The sequence below is a fragment of the Rhincodon typus genome, chromosome 13 (assembly GCF_021869965.1).
Source record: "Rhincodon typus isolate 14 chromosome 13, sRhiTyp1.1, whole genome shotgun sequence".
NCBI lineage: Eukaryota > Metazoa > Chordata > Chondrichthyes > Orectolobiformes > Rhincodontidae > Rhincodon > Rhincodon typus.
This window is the reverse complement of record NC_063344.1, coordinates 67,876,299-67,899,644: the sequence shown is the minus strand read 5'-3', so window position 1 is coordinate 67,899,644 and position 23,346 is coordinate 67,876,299. Positions and strand designations below refer to the sequence as shown.

At 43.6% G+C, this 23,346-nt stretch overlaps 1 protein-coding gene across 1 annotated transcript in view; it reads right to left on the bottom strand.

The window, feature by feature from the left end:
- LOC109911464 (anoctamin-7) overlaps positions 1–23,346 on the bottom strand; it is a 102,863-nt gene that overhangs the window by 60,240 nt on the left and 19,277 nt on the right. Inside the window, exons 2-7 of the mRNA XM_020510779.2 lie at positions 21,678–21,870; positions 17,349–17,433; positions 15,313–15,494; positions 11,551–11,658; positions 4,340–4,473; positions 584–641 (exon numbers count right to left, since the gene is read on the bottom strand). Of these exons, the coding sequence (XP_020366368.2) occupies positions 584–641; positions 4,340–4,473; positions 11,551–11,658; positions 15,313–15,494; positions 17,349–17,433; positions 21,678–21,815 (705 nt within the window). The 5' untranslated portion in view covers positions 21,816–21,870. The remainder of the gene's footprint in view (positions 1–583; positions 642–4,339; positions 4,474–11,550; positions 11,659–15,312; positions 15,495–17,348; positions 17,434–21,677; positions 21,871–23,346) is intronic.

The following is a 23,346-nucleotide window of genomic DNA, read 5'->3' as shown; positions in this document are numbered from 1 at the left end:
GCAAACAGCACCTTTGAAACAGACAGAATACTGGCTTACTGAACTAGCTCGTGCTTGCAAATCTCAAGCAGTGCCCAACACTAAATCTGATTGTGTGATTGGACAGCACTGACTAAACAATATCAAGTACGCAAAGTACATACAATCAATTTAAGATGATCAGTCAAGCTTGCATTAATGCTTGCTAGAGACTACATACATTCATATTCAGGCCCCTGTTCTCTGCAGGTAAAAAGAACCAAATATTGTGCCTTTTTCAATTAAGCAAGAGTTTGGGGGATATCTGTACTCGTCTCCATGACAATACTTTAACCAATCAGAAACCATTTGCCGACCAATCAGCACCCTTATTCCCATGCAATATAAATTGTTATTCTGTTTGAAGTGTGGTATTCTTGTATCTGTCCTGAAGAGTACGAAGTGAAAAGCTTCAAAAGCCTCTGTCTGCAGCAAGTCCTGAATTGCTAAGCGACGAAATGTGATTAAATAAACATCTCCCCAATCAAAGACGCAAAGCCACCACAACCTAATACAGTGCATGGTTCTCTGAGGGGACAGTTTACTCTGAGAGCCCAGTACTCACAATCTGATGCCTCTGAGTGTTGGTGAAGAAATCCTCCTGATTCTTATTATTTAAGTACCTGCACAGGAAATATCTCCAGTCAGTCACTGAAAATCAATAATTCATTCTTCCAAATTTGCCGACGCTGTGAAAACACTTGGCATATATGAGTCCAACAAGAAAACAGTACACATATGCTTGGCAATGGCCATCTCCAACAAGAGACAATCTAACCACCGCCCCTTGACATTCGATGGTTTTGCCATTAAAGAATCCCCCATTTTCAACATCCTGGGTATTACCATTGACCAGAAACTCAACTGGACTCACCACATAAACACAGTGGCTACAAGAGCAGGTCAGCGGCTAGGAACACAGTAGCAAGTAACTCACCTCCTGACTCCCTGAAGACCTGTCCACCATCTACAAAGCTCAAGTCAGGAGTGTGATGGAATACTCCCCACTTGCCTGGATGGGTGCAGCTCCAACAACACTCAAGAAGCTCAACACCATCCAGGACAGAGCAACCTGCTTGATTGGTACCAGCTCCACAAGCATTCACTCCCTCCGCCACCGCCGCTCCTTAACAGTAAAATGCAGTGCAGAAATTCACCAAATCTCCTTGGCCATCACCTTCCAAACATGCATGCCCTCTCTTCGGCTACGCTGGGCCGTGACTGACCTTCCCCAGGAAGGTGAAATTCCCATTCACTAAGAGCAACTGGCCAATCAGTGCTTGGTAATTGTATAGGGCAGCAGCGCCGTCAGGGAGGCAGTGGCTGCTCTCAGTACTGCACCCACATGAACCCAATATTCTCTGTATAAGAAATAGGAGCAGGAATAGGCCCCTTTGGCCCCTCAGGCCTACTGCACCATTCTATCATGGCTGACCTGCCCCAGTCCTCCACTCCTCTCTGGTGCCAATTCAGCATTGTTCTCAACTTCTCGATATTTTAAAAATCTCTCTCCTCCCATCCACTGACTCCGTCTACACTTCCTGCTGCCTCGTGAAAGGAACTAACATAGTAAAAGACCCCTCTCACCCCAGTTACAATCTCTTCCACTCTCTTCTGTCAGGCAGAAGTTATTAAAGTTTGAATACCCACACAAACAGAACAGCTTCTTCCCCGCTGTTATCAGACTTTTGAATGGACTATTTCAATGTTAATTCTGATCTTTGTCTCTCTGCATCTCCTCTGCAGCTGTAACACTGTATTCAGCACTCTGTTCTGCTACCCTTTGTATGGTACCATCTGCCTCTATAGCACACAAAACAATACTTGGCACCGTATCACGTGACAACAATAAAACAATCAAATTTTTAAATACTTTCCGTGATGAGCCTTCACAACTCTCTGGAGCAGAGAATGTCAAACAGTCACTACTCGCCTATGAGAAATTCCTTCTCGTCTCAGTTTGAAATGAGCATCCCCTTACTCTGTAACAATGTCCCCTGGTTTAAGATACCCCCTGAATAGTTTAAACATTTTCTCAACATGTATTTTGTCAAGCCCCGAGCACACCTCATTCTTCCAAACTCTGATTAAAAAAGCCTAACCTGTTTAGCTGTTTCGCTTATTTAAGTGAGGATACTGGTTTGAGAGCCTGAACTGCTCCCCCTCAAACTGAATTTGAAATCTACCATGTTGTGATCACTACTCCCCCATGGGGATCCTTTTGCTCCCTCCTAGAGAATACAACCAAGGTTGCCCTAAAGCACAGAGGCTTTGACACCAGTAACGGGGAGGAGAAAACTGTTGACCACCCAATGAGGGAACTCTTGATTCATCGAGGCACAAGCCACTTCACGGCTCAGTGACTCCACCAGGAGGTGGAACAATAGCCCCGGGGAAGGAGGAGGAAGCCAACCCCACACCACATCTTCTACAGAAAAGTTTGTGAATTCAAAGTTCCTGAATCATCTGAAGACTCATCTAACCCTCACTTCTGAGGGACCACTGCCAGTGCTGGCAATGAGGCCAAGTATTGTTAGTGATGACAATGAGGCCTAGTATTGTCAGTAACTTTAATGAGGCCTAGTATTGTCAGTGATGACAATGAAGCCTAGCATTGTTAGTGATGACAATGAGGCCTAGTATTGACAGTGATGACAACAAGGCCTAGCATTGTCAGTGATGCCCGGGGGGGTGAGGCAAGGGTTTATCACAGAACGGGTGTCACAGTGTTCAGCAGCAAGGGAAGGGGGTCACTGTCAATGTTTTCCAACGCCCAGTCCCTCAAAGAGCCCCGGAGTGCCTGTGAATGAGAAGCCTCCCCTCCCAAACTGACCCTCTCGGAGGCCAGAAGCAACTCCCCATGGTTTCTTATCACGCCCCCAACCCAATCCTCCCCCACTCCTGCACAGGTCTGTATTAATATCAGCTGTACCAGGATAAGGCCCTCATGTGGTCATTAATTTTTTACTGGAGGGTCTCAATTGGCATCACTCTCTGGGTGTACCTGCCATAGACATCACCAGGATGGAGGTAGGAAGGAGGGGTAGTAATCCACCCCACCCACCACTCTACTATCATTAAATACCCTCCACCACCAAACACGCCACAGCAGAGGGCATTAAATTCTGCACCCCGCCCTCTGTGTCTTTAAACAGCATCATGGGTAAAATGTGTCAAATGATTTCACAGGAATATTACCGAACTACATTTGACTCCAAGATACATTATATAGGAGATATTAAGACAGCTGAGCAAAAGTGCAGCCAAAGAGCTATGTTTTGACAAAGGAGGAGGGGTTAACAATAGCTAACAATGTGAGGGTGCGAAAATCAGGAATGCTCAGGAGGTCGGAAATAGGGAAGCATGAAGATTTCCAAGGGTACAGCCCAGCCCAGCCCAATTTTTGGGCAGCACGGTGGCTCAGTGGTTAGCACTGCTGCCCCACAGCACCAGGGACCCGGGTTCAATTCCAGCCTCGGGTAACTGTCTGTGTGGAGTTTGCACATTCTCCGTGTGTCTGCGTGGGTTTCCTCCGGGTGGTCTGGTTTCCTCCTGCAGTCCAAGGATATACAGGCCTAGGTGGATTGGCCATGAGAAATGTGGGGTTATGGGACTGGGGGGGCATTATGGGACTGGGTGAGATGCTCTTTGGAGGGTCAGTGCAGACTCGAAAGGCAGAATAGCCTTGCTCTGCACCATGGGGACTCTATGACTAACCCACAGCAAATCAATCCACCCTCACACAATACAGTCTGACAGAAAACAATAAACTAAACATAAAACATCCACAAGACCAGCTTGCTTGAGCCCTCTAGATTGTTTATATCTTACTGTAAAATACACTAACACCTGCTGTCCTAACATTATCATTTTAAATATCTTTATTAGACCATTCCTGGAATGTTTGGTTAACCCATGGAGATTCAAAGCAAACTTTTGTAATTTGCCCTCACAAGTTAATTTTTCAACCCCTGATACCAGCCGAGTAAATCTGTGGTGTATCATGGCCAAATATCCCCACACTGCACTGAGTGTCCAAGTGAGCTCTGGTCAAGGTTCTGTCCATTTGTAACATCACTTCCTTCCCTTGGCTTTCCAATCCCCAGCACCCTGATCAATATTTATCCCCAAACCAATAGATTATTTGTTGCATTGCTGTTTGTGGGAAGCTTGGCAACCATGACTCTACTTCAAAAGCAATTCATTAGCAGTAAAGTGCTTTGGGATAACATAAGATGACGAAAGGCATATATGGGAATGCGAGTTCCTCCTTCCTTGACAGGGTGGCCCGACGATCGAACGGAATCCAATTCATACAGACCTTTCTAACTTGGAGAGTCGGAACGGGCAGGTGAAATACTCCAGAGGGCTCGGAAAGTCTTCCGACATGACATTATGGATTCCCAGCTTCGAGAGTAAGTCCTCTGACCAGTTGGAGTGAGAGTTTACAGATGCCTGAAAGGAACAAGAAATGAGGAACATTCCAGATGCCTTTTAAATGATGTAATTGTACTAGCCTTCACCACTTCCGGTGGCAGCTCATTCCATACACACACCACTCTCTGTGTGAAAATCTTGCCCCTTACGTCCCTTTTATATCTTTCCCCTCTCACCTTAAACCTATGCCCTCTAGTTTTGACCTTCCCCCACTCTGGGGAAAAGACCTTGTCTATTTACCCTATCCATGCCCCTCATGATTTTATAAGCCTCTATAAGGTCACCCCTCAGCCTCTGACATTCCAGGGAAAATAGCCCCAGCCTATTCAGCCCCTCCCTATGGCTCAAACCCTTCAATCCTGGCAAAATCCTCATAAATCTTTTCTGAACCCTTACAAGTTTCACAACATCCTCCCTCTAGCAGGGAGATCAGAATTGCATGCAGTATTCCAAAAGTGGCCAAACCAATGTCCTGTACAGCCACAACATTACCTTCCAACTCCTATACTCAATGCAGTGACCAATAAAGGCAAGTGTACCAAATGCTTTGTTCAGTATCCTATCTACCTGTGACTCCATTTTCACGGAACTATGGACCTGCACTCCAAGGTCTCTTTGTTCAGCAACACTCCCCAGGACCTTACCATTAAGTGTATAAGTCCTGCCCTGATCTGCTTTCCCAAAATTAAACTCCATCCGCTACTCCTTGGCCCATTGACCCATCTGATCAAGATTCCATTGTACTCAGAGGTAACCTTCTTCGCTGTCCACTACACCTCAAATTTTAGTGTCATCTGAAAACGTATTAACTTTATATCCCCTATGTTCACATCCAAATCATTTATATAAATGACAAAAAGGAGTGGACCCAGCACTGATCCTTGTGACCCACCGCTGGTCACAGGCCTCCAGTCTGAAAAGCAGCCCCCCACCACTCCCCTCTGCCTTCTACCTTCAAGCCTGTTCTGTACCCAAATAGCCAGTTCTCCCTGTGTTCTGTGAGATCTAACCTTGCTAACCAGTCTACCATGAAAAATCTTGTTGACAACCTACCAAAGTCCATATAGATCACATATAGATAGCTCTGCCCTCATCAATCCTCTTCATTACTTCTTCAAAAAACTCAATCAAGTTAGCGAGATGCGATTTCCCATCCTCAAAGTCACGTTGACCATCCCTAATCAGTCCTTGCCTTTCCAAATACGTGTAAATCCTGTCCCTCAGGATTCCCTGCAACAACTTGCCCACGACCGAGGTCAGGCTCACCGGTCTATAGCTCCCTGGCTTTTCCTTACCACCTTTCTTAAACAGTGGCACCACATCAGCCGACCTCCAGCCTTCCATCACCTCACCTTTTCCTATTGATGATACAAATATCTCAGCAAGGGGCCCGGCAATCACTTCCCTCGTTTCCCACAGAGTCCTGGGGATTTGTCCGCCTTTATATATTTTAAGACATCCAGCACCTCCACCTCTGTCATACGGACACTTTTTGTGATGTTGCTGTTTATTTCCCCAAACTCTCTAACTTCCATATCCATCCTCTGCCACCTACCCCGTTATCTAGACAAGATTGGAAGATGATGGCCAACACTTTTGGCATGTCAATTTCCAATTTTTTTGGAAAGCAAGCCATCCAAATCTGGCAGTTTATCCACTCGATAGCTTGTCAGTGTTAGAAAGACAAGTCCGTTTAAGGGTTAACCAGAGCAGCTACAGAGCTGACTGAGAATAGCTGATGCTTAGTGGATTTTGTAGAAAGAGAGTTTCTGAAAGAGGTGGGCACAGGAGGGGCTGAAGTGCATTATTTCCCTCTCTCCAACTCCACTCGATTTAGTGCCCAACCTCCTTGCCATTAATTTTTGTTATCATTACAAAAATTGTTGTTTGTTTTATTTTGTTAACTTGGTGATTTATCAGTTGTTTACAAGTACAGAGCTGGGTTCCTCAGCCTTCTTTTATTTTTGTTAATGTTGTACTGCCCCTGGTGGGCAGTGTTTGTAATGTTTATTTTGTTGATTATTTGGGTCAGTCAGTGGTGTGTTTTCAAAAGAAAAATAGTTGGGTTCCTCTCCAGTGTTGGGGGAGTCGGCTTCTGGACTCAGAAAGGGTCCAGAGGGAAAGGTTGAAACTGATGTTTGTGCTAAACTATAGATTTGCAATAAAAACCTTTGTAAATCTCCGAAAGTCTTTTGCTGCCTAATCATGGTCTGTTAGGCATAGCCATCCCATTGCGGTGCATCTCTCCTATCAATTTTTCACCACATCTACCAGCTCCATGTTCATCTGGAGGGCTGGAATGCAAAAGGGGCAGAAGTTACACTCGAGTTGTACAGATTTGTACAGTCATTCAGGAAGGATTCCTGACACAGTACGTAGATAGACCAACATGAGGAGAGGCCACTTTGGATTTGGTGCTTGGCAATGAACCGGGCCAAGTGTTAGACCTGTTGGTAGGAGAGCATTTTGGCAGTAGCGATCATAACTCTGTTACTTTTACAATAGTCATGGTAAAGGATAGGTACGTACAGCAGGGTAAGATTTATAATTGGGGGAAGGCTAATTATAATTCTGTTAGGCAAGAACTGGGTAACATATAATGGGAATAGATGCTGTCAGGGAAGAACACTTTTGAAATGTGGAGATTGTTTAAGGAATGCATACTGTGTTTGCTCGATATGTTTGTCCATAGCAGGCAGGGAAGATGCGATCGAGTGAGGGAGCCTTGGTTCTCAAGAAAGGTCGAACAACTGGTTAAGAGGAAGAAGGATGCTTATACAAGGTTCAGGAAACAAGGATCGGAAAAGGCTCTAGAGGGATACAAGTTAGCCAGGAAGGAGCTGAAGAAAGGGCTTAGGACAGCTATAAGGGAGCATGAGGAAACCTTGGCGGATAGGATGAAGGAAAACGCCAAGGCTTTTTACACGTACGCAAGGAATAAGAGAATGACCAGAGAAAGGGTAGGGCCGATCAAGGATTGTAAAGGGAATTTGTGCACAGAGCCTAAAGAGATAGGAGAGGTCCTTAATGAATACGTTTCTTTGGTATTCACAACTGAGAGGGACCTAGTTGTAGAGGAGGACAGTGTGAAACATGCTGGTAGGCTAGAGGAGGTCAATGTTAGTAAGGAAGATGTACTAGGAATTTTGAGGAACTTGAAGATAGATAAGTCCCCCAGGCCTGATGAGATTTATCCAAGGATTCTATAGGAAGCGAGGGAAGAGATCGCAGGGCCTTTGGCGATGATCTTTTTGTCTTCACTGTTCAGGGGTATAGTGCTGGAAGATTGGAGAGAGGCAAACGTCATTCCCTTGTTCAAAAAAGGGAATAGGGATAACCCTGGAAATTACAGGCCAGTTAGTCTTACGTCAGTGGTGGGCAAATTATTGGAAAGGGCTCGGAGAAATACGATTTATGATCACTTGGATAGGCACAGGTTGATTCGTGATAGTCAGCATGGATTTGTGAGGGGTAGATCATGCCTCACAAACCTTATTGAATTCTTTGAAGAGGTGACCAAACACGTGGATGAAGGTAGAGCAGTGGATGTGGTATACATGGATTTAAGTAAGGCGTTTGATAAGGTTCCCCATGGTAGGCTCATGCAGAAAGTAAGGAGGCATGGGATAGGGGGGAAATGTGGCAGATTGAATTCAGAATTGGCTGACCCTTAGAAGACAAAGGGTGGTAGTTGATGGAAAATATTCAACATGGTGCTCAGTTAAGAGTGGTGTACCATGAGGATCTGTTCTGGGTCCTCTTCTATTTGTGATTTTTGTAAATGATTTGGATGTAGGAGTGGAAGGGTGGATTAGCAAGCTCGCGGACGATACAAAGGTGGGTCGAGTTGTGGATAGTGCGGAGGGCTGTTCTAGGTTACAAAGGGACATTGATAGGGTGCAGAGTTGGGCTGAGAAGTGGCAGATGGAGTTTAACCCTGAAAAGTGTTGAGGTGATTCATTTTGGAAGGACAAATTTGAAAGCAGAATACAGGGTTAACGGAAAGATTCTTGGCAGTGTGGAGGAACAGAGGGATCTCGGGGTTCATGTTCACAGTTCCCTGAAAGCTGCCACCCAGGTGGATAGAGTTGTTAAGAAGGCGTATGGTGTGTTCGCTTTCACTAATAGAGGGATTGAGTTCAAGAGCCGTGAAGTTATGCTCCAGCTATACAAAAGCCTGGTTCGGCCACATCTGGAATATTGTGTCCAATTCTGGTCACCTCATTACAGGAAAGATGTGGAAGCATTGGAAAAGGTGCAGAGGAGATTTACCAGGATGTTGCCTGGAATGGAGGGAAGGTCTTATGAGGAAAGGTTGAGAGAACTCGGGCTTTTCTCTTTAGAACGACGAAGGATGAGAGGTGACTTGATAGAGGTGTACAAAATGATCAGAGGTATAGATAGAGTGGACAGCCAGAGACTTTTTCCTAGAGTGGAGGTAGCTATTGTGAGGGGGCATAGTTTTAAAGTGATTGGAGGTAGGCATAGGGGAGATGTCAGAGATAGGTTCTTTACTCAGAGAGTGGTAGGGACGTGGAATGCATTGCCGGAGAGGGTAGTGGAGTCGGCCTCATTAGGGGCATTTAAGCGGCTATAAGATAGGCATATGGATGATAGTATAAGGTAGGGGTTGAGGTTAGATAGACCTTAGGTTTAGGGTAAAAGTTCAGCACAACATCATGGGCTGAAGGGCCTGTACTGTGCTGTACTGTTCTATTTCTGATTGAACCCCACAAAAAGTACTGAGTTGGGTTCTGGGCGCCACATCGCAGGAAGGATATATCAGCCTTAGAGGGATTGCACCACAGATACACCAGGATCATGGCAGACCTAAAATGTCTAAGGTGACCTGTAACCTGGAAACAGCATAGTACGGTAACAATGAATACTAGGTCACGTGCCCTAGCAACCCTTAACATGAAAGCAACACCAACAGGAAGTTAAGAAAGCTGTGTGCTGACAGACAGAAAGGAGAGCTACTGATGCAAAGGAGATCTATAAGTAGGGGAGCTGGAGGGAGAAGATGGTCAGTGAAGAGAAGCAGACACAGAGAGAAAGCAGAAAGGGATAGAAAGAGGGACATTTTAAGCACAATGGCTCCCAGGAAGAGGTCAGTTTTTCTGTTTGGCATAAAGGGAAATAGGAGCTTTTGGAGGTACTGTGCGAGGTGAATGAATAGAACTAAAACCTGGAAAACTATGTGAGTTGTTCAGAGATGCTGATGGATGTTTTCCCAGAAGTGGGTAAATAGTGAATTGGGACATTATTGGTTGGTTGGTTGGTTAAGAAGCTCTTAAAAGTTACACAGTCAGGATATCATGACCCAAGGGAGAGAGCATTTTGTGGACACCCTCACTATTTTTCCTTTATTATTCACAATTTTTTTGGCTGGAATTAAGAGTTGAGTTCTGAACAGCTGAAAGTTTTGGAAGAGAAGAAAACAAATGCAGGTGTTTGCTGCTGGGAACTGGCTGGAAGATAATACAACTTAGGGTCCTTTTGTGGCACAGAGGCAGAGTCCCTACCCCCTAACTGGGAGGCCCAGGTTCAAGTCCTACCCACTCCAGAGGTGTGTGATACATCTATGAACAGGTTGATTGGGAAAAATAGATTAAATAAAGGGAAAAAGGTAATGCAACTTAATTACTAATCTAAAAAAACAATGAAGGTGATTTAGCATCAAGTGTTGCTATTCCTAGGGCTGGCAGCTGATTGGATATTGAGTTGGTCGATCAGGGAGGACTGATGTTAACCAGCCAACCACAGAGAATATTGATGACAAAAGAGAAAAACAGTCATGACTCATTTGGGCAGATGGAGAATGATTTTGGAAGCTTCAGGACTGGCTGTTGTTTTTATTCTCTCTGGTTTTCTATCCAGTTATAGAATTGTTGAATATTCTGAGAAAAGAATTCTAGTCTGTAAGAAATAAGCAAATAGTTCTGGAAGTCTACTGAAACTGTTCATATTCCAGTCACTTTGAAGTTAGGTATATAGTTACATGACTGTGAACAAGTCATCATACCAGAATTGTATAAAAGCTTGGCATCATCATTTCGAATTGTTCAATCGAACTGGCAAAGTACAATTCTTATATTTTCTTCTTAATTTATCCCTTAACTGTGCAGGTCTGTCATTCTGTCTGTGTGTGAATAGGGTTATGAACAAAGAAGGGATTTAAATCATAAATATTAGTTGGATCACTTGGCTATTTAGTTTTGTCCGGCTAAAGTTACCGTATTAATAATAAATTGTTACTTGTTGTTTAAGTTATAAACTTGGTATCCAAGTTCTTTTCTTTGTAAAATCTGGTTAGGAACAATTGGACAATTTGAGGGTCATTGAATGTTTTAATTTCACTATGTTGTATATCCAGTGATAATGAGGATGAATTGGTTTGACTTGTTATCCCTAGGGATCGTAACAATTTGTACGCATGAACCTTGCTGATGACAATTGTGACCCTGAAACTCAAAGATGAACGCTATTGTCAGATAGGACACCGGACCTACCCCTTGCAAGTAAATAACAGCACATCACAAACATGTGACCCTGTGTAATGATGAAGGAGGATGCTTGTGTTTGTGAAAGTGATACCTTTGTTTCATCAATCATTTAAAGTGAAATTTACCTTCTTATACGATGAATTATATATCTGTTATTTCATGTCAATTCTGATTCATGTGAAGGCAAAAGTTTAGTTGGCATTCTCTTCTCTCGGATATCATTTTGCAAATTTAATTATTTTGTTTTAAGTTTCCTCAGAGTGATGGTAATAAGTTAATGAGGGCTGCTGTCATAGACAAGGCTTCTATTCTCTTGAGTATAGAAGCTTCAGAAGTGATCAAATTTACGATGATTAAATGATTTTATACAGTAGATAATAAAAAAAACTATTACCTCTGGTGTGACAGTCTAGAACAATTCACACCGGGCTGTGGATAAACACCTCCTTCAGTCTAACAGGGAATGTGGAGGATAGTGAGGCTCAGTAACATGAATCCTACTGTCTTCAGAAAAGAGTGGAACCAAAACTAGGTTTGAAGGTAATTAAAGTAAGTAAAGATTGAGCCTGTCCACAGATAATTCACCAACCTGTAGTGGGACTCGTATCTTCATGTCCTCTGCATAATAGCACAGCACCTTCCATGGAACATTCAGCAAGATGTAATGGATTTGATGCTTCTCATTCTGTGTCTCATGCTGTGGCGATAAATCCAGACAATGATCATGCAATCTCTATAACCGTCTTTGTCCTCCTCCAGTACTGGCTTCTGGCACATGCTCCCAGTTTTAATCACTTCACCATTGGAGCCTATGTCTACCATTCCCACTTGAATTTCAGAGCCAGTGTGATGATAGTTATGTTGGTTATTTAATCCCAAAGATGGGCAAATTGTATCAGATAGCTTGGCTCTTCAACTGTTCGCAACTGACTGTACCCAACCAGCCCATTCCTGAAAATTCCAAATACAGTGTCCTGCTCTAGACATCATTCCATGATTGGATAGTATTTGCCAAGTAATCCTGCGTGTGCCAATAATTATGGTGATGACTGATTTAAGACTGTCAATCAGGGTTCACACTGTGGTTTAATTACAGCTCCTAGAAGCTATACATATGTTAATAGATAGTGTTATGAACCAGACCAGACCCCCTCAAAATATATTAAGAAGGTAGCCTAGACTGTAATTTTTTCTAATTTAAAGGTAAATGTGAGGTGCTGTGTTCCAGATGCAATTCAAGTGGTCAAACTACTCAACGTTAAGCAAAACACAATTTATTCAAACACTATAATTAAAATACAACAAAAGAAAGAGGAATTTGGAACTACTTAACTCTATTGGAATACTTAACAGAATAAGAGATTATTTTACTACTAAACAGTAACTGTTCCAATCCCATAAACACACCTATGGCAGAAAGGCAAATTCAGAAAACAGATTGTCTCACATGCAGTTCTATAATCCAGGAGGAAAGCAAATCAAAAGGCAATTATGAGAGAAATCTCAGAGAGACAGTGTAGCAGCCGGGAGAGAATCACAGCCTCCAACCCTGCTGAGACCCCAACATCAACTTTTGAAACCTAAACTAAAAATTCTGGATTTGTGGGAGATTGACAACACCCACTCGGGCTGCTTCTATTGCTCCATTTTTTAATTTAAAAAAACCCCAAGCCTCACAAATAGTTCGTCTTCTCATAGACTACTCGACATCTGTCCCCCAATCTCTCTCTCTAAAAGAAACCAAGGCAAAACACACTTTTTACAGCCACAGTATCATCACAATACATCTTGTTCTTTGTCGACTGAAAGAACATGTACTGCGCCTTTTTCAACTCAACAAAATCAGTGGCAGCCATTCACTGGCTCATTTCTCAGAGCAATGCCTTGACCAATCAGAATCATCCTGCCTGATTTAAATTTAAACAAACAAGTCCACTATATAGAACCTAAGCATATAACTGGTTGGCTCTTCTGCACAATACAGAGACAGCTGTCAGATGAAAAGTTTTTTTATTCATTCTTTCATGGGATGTGGGCATTATTGGCAAAGCCAACATTTGTTGCCCATCCCTAGTTCCCCTTGCACTGAAAGGCTCGCCTGGCTATTTCAAGAGGCTATTAACAGTCAACCACAATGCTGTCAGTCTGAAGTCACATGCAGGCCAGAACAGGTAAGGGGTGCCAATAGGAAAGGCCATGGGTGAGGGACATAGGTTTTTATGACAATTTAATGATCGCTATTAACTTAGATTAGTTTTCAATTCCAGGGTTATTCATTAATTGAATTTAAATTCCACCAGATAACTTGGTGAGCTTCGAACCCATGGCTGTAGAGCGTTAGCCTGGGCGTCTGGATTATTAGCCTGAAGATATTGACACTAAGCCACACTACATCTTAGCTTAAATATTAAATTGAGGCTGTACCTTTCTGTTCTAGTGGCTGTGGGAATAGAGCTCTCCCTCTGCTGGCAATGTGGGACAGCAATCATCACTGGCTCAAGTGTATGTAAAGCATGAATAGTCTGGGTGAGCTGTGAGAAAATAACCAGGGACTGACAGCTCTGAATCCCCTACAGAGTGGGGAGACAAGGAAAAAGGACAGAGAACAGAATTTTTTAAAATGATTTAGAAATAGTTAACCCTAGAATTTCAAAACTGAAGCAGGATGTATTAATGATTGAGTTGATTATGGGGACTAGTCAGTTGGCAGCAGGTAAATTCAAGCTGCTTAAAGGACCAGGGTGTAAAAGGAGAGATTGTGTTCTCTGCAAGCTGATGCAATGTTAGAATGGATGTTTCCACTCATCCTACTGTACCTGTTAACTCTGTTCCTTGTACACTGAAGGAAGAAAATATAGCCGTTGTCCCTAAAGTCCCTGATGCTGTTTCAAGCAGCAAAAATATTCTTTTTACAAAAAACTCCTGCTGCAACAGCAACTGACCTTTCAAAATGTCTCATGCAATTCTTGCTCTGTTGTTCCATGAGCCATGCAAATAGGCAAGATATGCAAAACCAGGTGGAGAATAGTCCCCTTGAGCTGATGATTTGCTTAGGGAGAGGTAAGGCTATACACTTGTTGAGTTAGCAACACCAGTAGGTTCCAAGTGAACTGCACCAAACATACCAGCAACAGAAATATGCCATTCAGCCCTTCAAAACCGTGCCCCCAACTACTTCTTCAGGAAGCTGAGGAAATTTGGCATGTCCGCAATGACTCTGACCAATTTTTATCTGGATGCATCGCACCATGATATGGCAACTGCTCTGCCCAAGACTGTGAGAACTGACAGAGAGTTGTGAATACAGGCCAGTCCATCACACAAACCAGCCTTCGTTCCACTGACTCCCGCTGCATTGGGAAAGCGGCCAACATAATCAAAGACCCCTCCCACCCCAGTTATTCTCTCTTCCACCCTTTCCATTGCTTAGAAGCTACAAAAGTTGGAAAACATGTACCAACAGATTCAAGAACAGCTTCTTCCCTGCTGTTATCAGACTTAAGGACAGACATCTCATATGTTAGAATTGATCTTTCTCTGCATCTTCTCTGTCACTGTATTCTGCATTCTGTTCTATTACCCCGATGTACTGGATTATTGCTGACCTGCTTGTGTTTCAAATTCCACATTTCTACCCGTCCCCGTTAACCTTTCATTCCCTGCCCGCCAAGAATCCATCTAATTCTGCCTTAAATATAATTAATGATCCATAATGTTGTGGTTTAGGCTATTCTTAACAACAGAGTCAAAGGTTATTATTATCACAGAATGCCTACAGTGTGGAAACAGGCCCTTCGACCCAACAAGTCCACAATGACCCTCAGAGGATCCCACCCAGACCCATCCCCCTAATCTACACCTCCCTGAACACTACGGGCAATTTAGCATGGCCAATCCACCCTAACCTGCGCATCTTTGGGCTGTGGGAGGAAACCGGAGCACCTGGAGGAAACCCGCGCAGACACGGGGAGAATATGCAAACTCCACACAGACAGTCGCCCGAGGGTGGGATCAAACCCAGGTCCCTGGCGCCGTGAGGCAGCAGCGCTAACCACTCAGCCACCGTGCCGCCCTGTTGTTGGGGACAGGAAAGTGGTGTTGTGGCCATGACCTTTCAAATGGTATAGTAGGCTTAAAGCGGCTGAATGGCCTGCTCCTGGCCTTAATTCATATGTTTGCATGACCTGACCAACAACATCCCCCCACACTGACCCCTCCCCATGACCTGCCACTCCCACCCACACCGACCCTTTCCAATGCTGTGCTCTTTGATCTGAGCTCTCTAACAACTCTCTCCTGACCTACCTACCTTCTCCCATAAACAACCCCCTGCCCCCCAATCCCAACCTACCATTTCCATGAGCAGGCCATTCCTCCCGAGGTTATGTAGAAATTTATTCCTCCACCTTGTCTCCTGATCTCGTTTTGTGGTTAGTTTCGAGTCCTGACCAGTTTCACCTGCACCGTCCGCATTTTTAGCTCTCGCTCTCTCAGGCTGCTTCTGTAGCTCCTCTTCCCACACGAGGACAAAGTCTGGAATCAATGTCAAAGAGCACAAAAGTGTTTTAGTCCTCCCCGTCTTCCTGCCAAGTTTTGTCCAATCTTCAAATCCTCTCTGCTGAATCCTCCAAGTTGAGCCGTAGTTGTAGGGGCTGAAATACCCAACTCGCTCAACCAGGAGCGAGTGATGGTCTCAATCAGTTTATAGCTAGCCCAAAAATGGCAGTAACATGTCAACCTCACTGGTGTCAACGACGTGGGAAACATAACTGTCACAAAAGTGGAGCAGCAGCATTTTATCCAAGACTAGAATCAGGAAGCATTCTCAGGTCCTAGAGGCTCACAGCACAGAAACAGCCCCTTGGCCCAAATCGTCCATGCGACCAGGTTTCCTAAACCAAACTAGTCCCATTTCCCTGCATTTGGCCCATATTCCTCTAAACGTTTCCTATTGATGTACCGGTCCAAATGTCTTTTAAATATTGTAACTGTACCTGCTTCTACTACTTCCTCTGGCAGCTCGTTCCAAATACACAGCACGCTCTATGTGAAAGAACTGCCCCTCAGATCCGTTTTATATCTTTCCCCTCTCACCTTAAACCTATGCCATCTAGTTTTGGACTCCCCTACCCTTGGGAAAAATACCTTGGTTATTCACCTTATCTATTCCCCTCATGGAGGTTCATAAAATCATAAGGTCATCCCTGAACCTCCTACTTTCTACGGAAGAAAGTTCCAGCCTATTCAACCTTTCCATATAACTCAAACCCTCCAGTCCTGGTAACATCATTGTAAATTTTTTCTGCATCCTTTCCAGTTTAATAACATCCTTCCTATAGCAGGGTGACCAGAACTGTGTGCACTGCTCCAAAATTGGCCATATCAATGTACCACACAGTGTTCCAACTCCTGTATTCAGTGCTCTGACTGATGAAGGCTAGTGTGCCAAATGCCTTCCTCACCACCCTGTCTACCTGTGACGTCACTTTCAAGGAACTATGTACCTGAACCCCTAGGTCTCTCTGTCCAACAACACTCCCCAGGGCCCTACCATTAACTGTGTAAGTCGTGCCCTGATTTGTCTGACCAAAATGGGATGTTAGCCTTTCCCTGAGAATACTCGATAAAGCAGAGTTGAGCAAGGAACAATAATCAGTGCAAACTTTATTCCTTTATGAGGTTGTAGACTTGCTCGCCAATCCAGTGGATTTGGTTGCAAACGTTTCATCACCCTGCTCGGTAACATTGTCAGTGGACCTCCAGTGAAGCATTGGTGTTTTGTTCTGCTTATTATTTATATGTCTCAGCCAGCCAGTATATAAATAACAAGTGGGACAGAACACCAACACTTCACAGGAGGGGCACTGACAATGTTACCTAGCAGGATGACAAAATGTCTGTAATCAAACCTACCAGCTCGGCGAGCAAGTCTAGATCCTCATCCACAACCTGAGCTAAAAATCTTGTCGAAAACTTTATTCCTTTATTCTTCTGTGGGATGTGAGCATCGCTAGCAGGGATGCCCCCAACACAATTATTGCCGATCCTTTTCCCCTGTATTTCAGAGGGCAATTAAGCATTGCTGTGGGTCTGGAGTCACATGTAGGCCAGACCAGGCAGATTTTCTTCCCTAAAGCGTGAACCAGATGTGTCTATGCAACAAAGGTACTACCTTCAAATTGCACATTTTTAATCGACTCGAGTTTAAACGCCACCAACTGTCATGGTGCGATTTTAAACCCATGCCTCAGTCCTCTGGATTATTAATCCTGTACTGTTACAACCATCTCCTCTATCCCTTAGTGCTGCCATTTTGAACCCTTCCCAAATTAGGACCAAACAAAAAAGCTCCCCAAACAAATTTGGCAATAAATGAACAAATCTCACCGATTCTGGTTTTCCCATCACTGAAAAAGTTCACTTTTTCTTCTTCCTTTGGGTCTTCTGTGAACTCTTTGAATTCATCATTGATCTAAGTAGAGGAATGCGGCAATTAATGTGGTTTTAGGAGCCAAGAAATGTCTGAGTTAGCGCAGGAGAACGCTTATTTAAACTTCAAACTGGGTGCCGACTGTTAGTTAGTGTTTTGTAACTCCCCCAAACATGATTATTCTGACACATTCCTGACCTGCCTCCTGCATACCACATCCTGACCCCTATCCTGAATAAACATGAGATCAGCCAAGACTCTGCTGTCTGTTTAACTCACAGCAAATCCCATCCAACCCACCAACAGTGTGCTCCCTGGCTTACACCCGGTTTTGGTTAAGTAGCACCTTGGTTTTAAAACATTTTCAAATCCTTCCCCTTCCACCTCCTCTTGTCGCCTCACAATCTCCTCCAGCCCCACAGCCTTCCAAAGTATCTCTGCTCCTGGAATTTTGGCATCTTTTGGGATATTCCCAATTCTCATTGCCCTCATCATTCCTACTACGAAGGCCCCAAACCCTGGAATTCCCTCCTCAAACCCTTCCATCTCTCTATCCTTCTTTCCTCAAACCTACCTCTTCGTCCAAGCTTTGCCATCTGACCTTCCTTCTATGGTTCAGTTTCAGATCTTGTTGGATAATGCGAAACACTGAGGGGATGTATTATTATATTCACAGTTCTATACAGATACAAGTTGTTGTTACTCCTGGAAAAAAGTGAGTCGGAGCAGGAAATGCTGGGATAACTCTTGGTTTCAAGGCAGTAAGAAAGGAACAGGGAGAAAGAGTGAAAGATGGCATATTTGAATAATTGGAGGGCCATAATAATACATGCAGGGAGGGGCAAAAATGGTGAGTAAAATTAATTGAGGCACAAGAAAGGGAGTGGGCCCAATCAACAACAAATTGCATTCATGTAGAAGAATAGCCCTTATTGTCACACATACTCAATGAATAGAGTGAAAAGTTTATATGTTACCAATTACAGCACTGACTTAGATACAAAAGTACCTAGGCACAGCTTCTTTTGTTACAAGATTTTAGACAATACAGAAATAAAATGTCCAGCATTACAGAAATTAAGATTAAGTACAGCAGACCATGTTGGTACTTAGCTTCCAGTCTGCACTGAGCCCTGGGAAGCTGCTGTGTCGGGCTGGGAGGCTTGCTACAGGAGGCCGGAGACCGGGAATGGTTGCCAGAGGCCAGGTGTCAAGGAGAGAATAAAAGGAGAAGAAGAGAAAAAGCACTAAGAGGAAGAAAAAGAAGAAGAAGAACGGGTGGAGTGGACGAGTTCTGTCCTACTCCCACCACCATCTTGCAGCTGAAAGCTGATATAGCACTTTTAACATTATAACATCGTAAGACATCCTGAGGAACCTGAACAAATTATATTTGACCCATCAGGGGATGTTAGAACAAATGTCCAGAAATGTGATTGCATCGGTAGGTTTTAAGGAACATCTGAAAGGAAGAAAACAAATCAGGCGGGGAGGGAGGGTATTCCAGATCTTCGACCCTAAGCAGCTAAAGATATGGCCACCGATGACAGGGTAGAGGTGCTGGCTATAGAACAGAGTTTGAATCAGGAACGGAGGCCAACAGCTTCAGCCTTCCCTGTTCTTTGTTTGAGGAAATTTATCAACATTGAGGTGATAAATCAGAGGCAACAGAGAGTTGACAGATGTGATGGTGAGTTAGAGCTGGTTATCATCAACGTACATGTGGACCATGGTTTCAGATCATGTGACTGGGAAATGAGAAATAGCTGGAGGTATGATCCCAGCGAGACAAACCAGATCCCCGGATAAATCTGGCCTAATTGATCAATTTTTTAAAATTTTAATTAACATGGTGCTCATTCAGTAAAATATAGTCACGTGAGGCTGCAGATTTGCTTTAATAACAGAACTGAAGTTTATTATACAAAAGACAAAAGCAAATCAAACCAAGTTATAGAAGACAGTGAGAAACAAAGTTCTTAAAACACCCAGGAAAACAAAGTTTCAATCTACTTCCCAATACCATCACATTTTACAGTGATTTAAATCCACAAACATCCACCTCCCTCCACCACCAATGCTCAGTATCAGCATTGTGTGCAATCTGCAAGATATATTGGAGTAACACATGAAGACAGCATCTTCCAAACCCATGACCAGTTCCATCTAAAAGGCCAAGGACAGCAGATACATGGGGACACCAACACCTGTAATTTCCCCTCAAGTCACTCACCTTCCCGACCTGGAAATATAATTGGGCATTGAGTCTAAATCCCATCACCCCCACCCAAATGGTTTTATGGATGTATCTATAATTTCAGCAGTTCAAGAAGGCAGCTCACCATGACTTTCTCTAGGGCAACTAGGGAAGGGCAATAAATACTAGCCTAGCCAATGATGTCCACATCCCACGAATGAATGAAAGAAATCCAGGAAAATTACTTCACTATATCCAATATAGTGAAGTAATGTCAATTATAGTGAAGACTTCGCAATTCACGGTAAAGAACAAGGGAGAATCATCTATGTCAAACTTCTTTACTGTGAATTGCGAAGTCTTCCTAAATGAATACTCACAAAACTAAAGAACTTAGACTTTCTCGATTTGTAATAACCTGCAAACTTCTAACTAACAGTTCTGATCTGGAAGTTGTGCAAAGTAAACTGTTCTGCTGACATAATTCTGCTTTCCCTGAACTATCCTATATTATTCTGCACTTCCACCCCGCACCCGGGTCAGGTGTCCTGTAAACTGCCAAAATCTGATGAAAGAAACGTAAAATGTTTTCTAAAATAACATCGGTTTTTGATTATCCTGAACCAAAACCAAACTAATGGCCCTCAATTTTTACCTCACTCACAGCTCTCTAGGTCGTGTAGAGTTGGACAATAAATAGTGGCCCAACAGTGGGACACCCACATTCCATGAATGAATAAAAAAAGAACATTCCAATCTTCCATTAACACTCCAGGTGGTCCCTGGACAGTTGCTGGATTAGATCACTGTTCTGGAAAGACTATCTGACTTAGTAACTTTTTAAACTCTTCAGAAGAGTAACCAACCCCTTATGCCTCTATTTGAAATTCCAAACTCTAAAAATTATTATTTATATCATGTATGAAATGTTATACATATATTAATTTGTATATATCAGACACTTTTATCAAGAGGAGACCAAGAAGTGGGGGAGGGTGGTGTGTTCCAGATGTATCAGTGCAGGAATTGGGGAAAAAAAAACCCAATGTACATCATTCTCTGGCTGCAACAGACCCATTAAAAAAAAATGGATAATGGAGGAGAGAGATTGAGCTATGAGGAGACAGTGGGGCAGTAATAATGTCACTTGACAAATGACCAAGAGACCTAGGCTAATACCACTATGACAATTGACAGAAATTGGATGAGCAAATAAATACAAAGCTAGTCCCTGCAATGGTGCCATGAAACAATCAATTGTCATAAAAAACTCACCTTGCACCTTTTTGCAAAGAAAATCTAACATCCTTGCCTGGACTGGCTTATATGTGACTCCAAACCCACAGCAAAGGAGCTGACTCTTTACTGGCTGCAAAACTAGCCTTACAAGCCAGAAACAAAAAACAGAAATTGCTGGAGAAACTCAGCAGGTCTGGTAGCATAGAATCATAGAAACCTTACAATGTGGAAACAAGGCCTTCAGCCCAACAGGTCCACACCAAACCTCAGAGCATCCCACCCAGACCCATCCCCCCATAATCTGCCTAATCTACACATCCCTGAATACTACAGACAATTTAGCATGACCAATCCACCTTTTTGCACATCTTTGGACTGGGAGGAAACCCATGCAGACACGGGGAGAATGTGCAAACTCTATACAGACAGTTACCAGAGGATGGAATTGAACCTGGGTCCCTGGCACTGTGAGGCAGCAGTGCTAACCGCTGAGCCACCGCATCTGAGAGGAGAAAGCAGCGTTAACGTTTCTGGCCCAGTGACCATTCTTCGGAACAGTTTTGAAGAAGAGTGACTCAATTAAACCTGCCTCCATCACACTATCAAAGGCTCATTCCAGATTTTAACCACCTGCCGTGTGGCAAATCCTTTTGCTCCTTTTGCTTTGCTTTGGCAGCCTCTTTAAATCTGTGCCCCTACATTTGTGACCCTGGTCACTGTGTTCAGACCACCCATGATTTTGAATCCCTCTTATCAGATCTCCTCTCAGCTCCTCTCTTCCCCGAGCTACAACAACTGGAATCTGGAGGCTTTAGGTGGATGAATTAAAACTTGCAAAGACAGCACTCACCTCCTGCATTGCCACAAAGTTGTCATCCTCAGCGTCATCCTCCTCATTTTCCAAACTGCCATAGTACTCATTCTTCAACTCATCGGGTGCGATGAGGTGAATGGCATCATTCCCCTTGTTGGCTCTACTCTTCAACATGGTACTTCAGCTTCTCTTCTTTCTTTTTTTTGGAAATCGGTGCCCAGTTAGGAACCTGCTTGGGAAACAATAAGCAAGACCTGTTGAAATTTTTGAAGAGAATCCCCCACGGACCCTCTCGCTCCATGGTGTTCCTCTGGACATTTCACAGAGTATCACACACTCTTTGCTGCTTCGGAGAATTTAGGAGAGCTGCTGTGAGTCTTGAGGAAGACGAATCCGGGTGAGAAAGTGGTTGAGAAAGTCTGGGCTAACTTTGCATAAGGTCAAAGGAAGGTCAGAGAAGACTTGATGGACATCATAGAATGATAGAGATCTATAGAATGCCCTTCAGCCCATTGAGTCTGTGCCAGCCAAAAACAACCACCTAACAATTTAAGAGATAACACAGTGTCGAGCTGGAGGAACACAGCCGGCCAGGCAGCATGAGAGGAGCAGGAAAGCTGACATTTCAGGTCGGGATCCTTCCCGAAACGTTAGCTTTTCTGTTCCTCTGATGCTGCCTGGCCTGCTGTCTTCCTCCAGATCCAAACTGTGTTATCTCTGACTCCAGTATCTGCAGTTCTTACTATCTCTGAGTGAGAACTAACAATTTAATCCCATTTTCCAGTACTTGGCCCACAGCCTTATCTGCTTTGGCATCGGAAGTGCCACATCTAAATACATCCTCAGTGTGATGTGGATCTCTGTTTCTGCCACACTTACATGTGGGGCTGTTCAAACTAATTTCGATAAGATGGACCAGGAGAAGTTATTCTATCTGACCTGTGGGAGCGTAACTGGTGGGATTGATTTAAGATCGTCATCAAAACTTCATAGGAATGGGTGTGTTTTTTAATTTAAAATGAAAAAGATTTGTAGAATATGGGAGTGCCCCACTGTGAACAGGAAAGGGAAGTCATGGTGACCCAGTGGGTATCACAGTCAGCATGAAAGGTTGTGCGTTCAAGTCCAACACCAGGACTTGAGCATAAAGATCTGAGGGATTGCTGCACTATCAAAGGCGCCATCTTTCAGAAGCAAAGTTAAACTGAGATCTCCCCTCTATCCTCCAAGATGAACGCTGTAGATCCAACTGCAATTATTTTGATGTAGAGCATTGGCCATATTTATCCATTCATTATCCATCCCTCCAATCATCATCACAGTTTTGATCATGGGAACTGGCTGTGAACAAACTGGCTACATTTCAACATGAAATGGACTTCAAGAATATTCCATTGGCTTTCAGGTGTTTAGCCTGTTGCCTGTGGAATTCTGTTTAAATTCAAGTTTTTCTTCCTTTATCGTTATTTTTAAAAGGGGAGTGGTTAGTTAGTTTGTAAAGAAATACACAAAGCTTGGGGAAAGATTGAATGGAATTGGGCAGCTCTAGTGGTCCAGCGGTGAAAGATGGCACCTGAAGAGGGGTGATGTCAATATTGGTTGGGTCCAGTGTAGAGGCAGTGGAGGAGAAACAGTGGTACAGGGGTTGTTGATGATGTGGTTGCTCAGGACTGATGGACTCTCTCTGAGCTATATCTTCCTGTTT